At 54.4% G+C, this 4,742-nt stretch overlaps 1 protein-coding gene across 1 annotated transcript; it reads left to right on the plus strand.

Annotated features, from left to right (window-relative positions):
• Window positions 1-471: 471 nt before the first annotated feature.
• RSPO1 (R-spondin 1) lies at window positions 472-4,742 on the plus strand (the record flags this gene model as incomplete). Its single annotated transcript, XM_079546081.1, has 5 exons — window positions 472-565; window positions 2,199-2,390; window positions 3,292-3,441; window positions 3,789-3,977; window positions 4,585-4,742. 5 exons carry the CDS (start codon window positions 472-474, stop codon window positions 4,740-4,742), a joined length of 783 nt encoding a protein of 260 aa, XP_079402207.1.

Genomic DNA, 4,742 nt, shown 5'->3' on the forward strand with positions numbered 1-4,742 from the left:
TGGGAAAGCCATGTGCTGTTATTATGCTAAGCAATGACTTGCAGGTGGGCTTGGAGAGGGATTCCCCCCATGCACTGCTCCTCCAGTTCTGCTCCGTGACTCCCTGCAATGCCAACCCAATCCACTTTGTACGGGAACGATGGAGACCGGTGTTTGTCATCCAGTAGAGTTAATCCCTTCTCCTCTTTCTTTCCAGTTCCTGCACCTGCACGTGGAAACTCCGAGCAGCTAACGCTGACTGCCCGACCCCCCGATGGGACTGGACCCGAGCTCCTGCGCTCCATATGGGGATGAAGGTAGAACCATGTTACCTGCTACCTAAGGTCTCTGCTGCTGCAGTGGTAGCTGGTGGATATGGTCCTGCACCAGGCGTCGCACACAGACTCTCAGCTCTGAGCCAGCCCAGGAGGTTTTAGTGGCCACGGACTCCGATCACCCTGCGCTACAGGGCTGCGGCGCTGGAGAGTTACTATGCAGCTTGGACTGTTTGTGGTGGTGGTTTTTCTAAGCTCGATGGATCTAACAGGCGGCAGCAAAGTGGTGAAGGGCAAGAGGCAAAGGCGAAGTATGTATGAAACATTTCCCTTCTCTCCTTCTCCTGATGCTATGCAGACTGGGAATGCCTGTCCATGCAAATAGTGAATGTTTGCCTGTGCAGAATGGGAGTGTTTGCCCGATTAGACCAGGAATATGTGCCCATACGTGGACAGCCTCTTGGAGCCCGGTGTGGTCCGGGTGCTCCCCTTGTCCCAGGCTGCTGCCCATTGCAGTCCCTCTTCTCCTGGTTGTCCCCATCCAGCTGCAACCCGAGGTGCATGGGAAGTGTGGGTTTTAATTACCAGGGCAGGCTTTGGGCAGCCCCACCCAGGGACTCGACTGGCTCCAAAGGCACAAGAGCGGCCCCATGGGTTTCTCCTCCTTTATGCAAGCTCGTTTTAGAACTGGTTTACATTAGAACTGATTTAAATTGAATTATATAAAAATGATTTTATGTTAAAACTGACTGCCGGAGCTCCGTGAGAACAGGGAAAGCTGGATGTCATGGCTAATGTTATTAGCGTGGCTCCCAGCGAGTCTCGGCTCATGCATTTGCCACAGAGGCAGACCTCAGCTCCATGGGGAGGGACTGGGCCAGACCCCCAAGGGCCTGCAGCCCCAGACACAGCATGGAGGTCACAGCCCAGACATGGAGCAACCTCCTAGGATCAGGGCACTGCAGGACCCCAGGCGAGGGGTGCCTCTACTTTCTGCTTCCTCTTCCGAGGCTGCAGCTGCCTCTGCACCCTGCAGGTGAGCTGGGACCAGTTATAGGGTGAGGACAGGCAGCAGGGAGCGTGCAGAACCCCGGGTCTGCAGGAGGGCAAGGAGAGCTCTCCAACACTTAGTCTGGCCTGGGAATGCTCTGGTGCTCCGCTCCTGCTTTTGAAGTGTAGTAAACACGGCATTTAAAAGAATACATTTTAACATACACAGTCTTTCTATAAACAAGGACACTGCTTGCATAATAAACTAATAAAAAGAACCTGCATTCTAGCCTGCAAAGAATGCTATGGGTTTCAAAACAAGCAGCATTTTATATGATAATTAAAAGCAGAAAACTCTCAAGACAGGGGATTGAGAATTTTTCTTGGACTAAACTTAGGAGCTGGGAACACATCTCTATTTTGGGGGCAGAGAAATCTCCTGCACTGCCAGATAGAGCGAGCGTCAGAGGGGTCATGGTGAGACAGAGCTGGGACTCAGCCTGACAAGAAGTACGAGGCAGGCTTCTCTGAAGATGGTTTCCCTCTGGCTCTGTGTGGCTCTGTCCCCTGCTTGTCCCAGAGGTGCCTGGGGTGGTACTGATGTCTGGCCTCTGGTATGGTGATATCCTGCTTGAATGCTGCTTGCAGCTTGTGGCTGCTTTTGAGCCCTGGTTCTGGTGGTGCTGGAGCTGCAGGCAGAGCAGGGTGACCAAGGCATCCCCCAGGCAAAGCCACGCACAGGGACAGGGTTGATGAATTATTGAGCTGGGTTTGATTTGTTCTCTCTGGGCAGCAATTGTGTCAGGACGTGAACTCGTACTTTGCATCAAATATTTATGGCAGCTTTCCTCAGAAGGGGATTTGTCTCCAGGAAGCTGCTGGCTGCCCTCCAAAGAGGCTCTTGCACAGCAGCGATGCCCGTCTCACCACTGCCTCTCTCTCCTGCTCTTGCAGTTAGCACTGAGCTGAGCCAGGGCTGTGCCAGGGGCTGCGACCTGTGCTCTGAGTTCAACGGGTGCCTGAGATGTTCCCCCAAGCTCTTCATCCTTCTGGAGAGGAACGATATCCGGCAAATCGGGATCTGCCTCCCATCCTGTCCACTGGGATACTTTGGCCTTCGCAATACAGACATGAACAAGTGCATCAGTGAGTATCAGCACTGAGATCCTCCACAGGTCCCTGTCCATGCTGTGGGCGGGGGTAGCAGTGAATGGATCGTCCATGAAAGCAAAGTGTGTCACCAGCAGTGTGCAGGGCTGCACTGCTCTATCACAGTGCCCTCCGCCCCATATGGGTGCAGTGATGTGGGATCCTGGAGGAGAGGGATGCTGACGCCCCTCGTCTTTGGAAGGGAGCAGGAGGAGCAGTGCTGGCACAAGTACCTGCTCTTCTCTCTGCCCATTTGAATAACAAACGATCTCTCTGAACGGGATCCTCAGCCCAGCTCTGCCTCTTTCGGCCAGAGCACCAGAAAGAAGCTTGGTGTGGAAAAATGCAATCACTTCCCTGGCAGTTCTATGCAAACCACCTCACAGCCAGGTTTCCATCCAGCTCGCTTTCTTTGCTGCACATGCTGGAGCTGCAGCTGGAGCAGCTGACACTGGGCTTTATTCTCTGCACTTTCCCACTTTGGCAGACTGATGCTCGAGCTGAACACAAGCCCAAACCTTTTCCACCCTGCCTGACGTCCACCTGGCAGCTACTGCAGCATAGTGGCTCTGTCCTGCAGCAGGAAGCAGCTCAGAGGAAACCAGCATCCGAGCAATCTGCATGAGCAGGGCTGGCAGGACACGCAGAGACTCTCAGTGGAGCCAGGAGCAAACTGTGGGGAACTGTCTGGAGCTCCCTGAGCCTTTGGTGCTCAGTGATGCCTCTGCCCACACCAGCTCCTTGCCCACTCAACCCCTTGCATGGCTGCAGCCTCAGCCCAGGCGCACACACAGTGTGAATCACAGCTCCTGTGTGCTGCTCTGCTCACCAGGGCTGCCAGCCGTTGTTTGCGTCAGGCTTCATGACGACTTTGTGGTTTTGTTTTTTTTCCCTCCAGAATGCAAAATCGAGAACTGTGAGTCCTGCTTCAGCCGAAACTTTTGCACAAAATGTAAGGAAGGTTTGTATTTGCACAAAGGGAGATGTTACGTCACATGCCCTGAAGGCTACTCTGCTGCCAACGGCACCATGGAGTGCAGCAGTCCTGGTAAGCAACACTGAGCTTTCAATGCATCTATTGCTACAAGTTGGTTTAAGTGATCAAACCAACCCCTCGGGGATGCTGTGTTGGTGCCTAACGGGAAATGCTTCAGGCAGCTTTGTACACAGCCCTTGGCTGGGCACAGCACGGATAGGCACTGCAATATTCATGCAAATTGCTTTTGGAGCACTCAGAGCTCATGGTGTGGTAGGAAAGGGGGTGCCAAGAAACCTGGGAACTGCTGGGGAAATGCACACACTGCTCTGGCTCCACTGGGAGAGGGGCGGGAGGGCTCCCCGAGGTGCAGCAGAGAGAAATGAGAGATACCTCTGGCCTCTCTTGTTATCTGGCAGCACAATGTGAAATGAGTGAGTGGGGGCCCTGGGGGCCCTGCTCCAAGAAGAGGAAGCTGTGTGGCTTCAAGAAGGGGAACGAGGACCGAACGCGGCGGATCCTGCAGGCTCCCTCTGGGGACGTGTCCCTGTGCCCCGCCACCACGGAGGTGCGCAGATGCACTGTGCAGAAGAGCCAATGCCCCGAAGGTGAGTGTGGAGCATTGCCTCCTTTCCCCCAGCACCTCTTTATGTGGCACTGTTCAGCCTAACGGTCCAGCGCTGTAAATGTAAATCCCACCACCTCTGTATGGCGCGGGTGATTTGTGTTAGGGTGCAGAGCTCCCTAATGGGGAGGGACCCCAGAGGGACCCCAATGGGATGGAGCATCTGGGCAGCCCCTTGGCCCTATGGCTTGCTGCCTGCCCTGCAGGATGTGGGTACTTCAGCAAACGAGGCAGCTGAGCAATCTCTGTGTGCTGCAGCAATGGGAGTTGTCGCCTCCTTCATGGGAGTGCTGAGGTCTGTGCTTTCCCCTGGAAATGCAGTGTCAATAGGATGAATGGTGGCTTGGTCATCCTCTTATGGGGTGCACAGGATTGTGGCTGGGTTGGCTGCTTGGAGGGGAACCGGTTCTGAGCAGTGAGTAAGAGCAGGGAGGGTTGAGCCCCACCTGGCTGCGAGCAAGGCAGGCAGCGGTGTGACAGCAAAAGGCCTCGGGCAGCAGCGGGGAAATGCATGCATCAGGAGTCCTGCTGGAAACTGCAAAGACAGATCCAGGCCTGATCCTCCTTTGCTGCTTTTTGCTTTGTTGCAGGGAAAAGGAAGAAAAAGGATGAGCAAGGAAAGCAAGATAATACAAATGGGAACAGAAATCGGAAAGACACCAAAGATGCAAAGTCTGGCACCAAGAAGAGGAAGAGCAAACAGAGAGGGGCTGTGGCCCCCACCACATCCGCCAGCCCTGCCCAATAG

Source organism: Tetrao urogallus (genome assembly GCF_951394365.1).
Source record: "Tetrao urogallus genome assembly, chromosome: 23".
NCBI classification, from domain to species: domain Eukaryota; kingdom Metazoa; phylum Chordata; class Aves; order Galliformes; family Phasianidae; genus Tetrao; species Tetrao urogallus.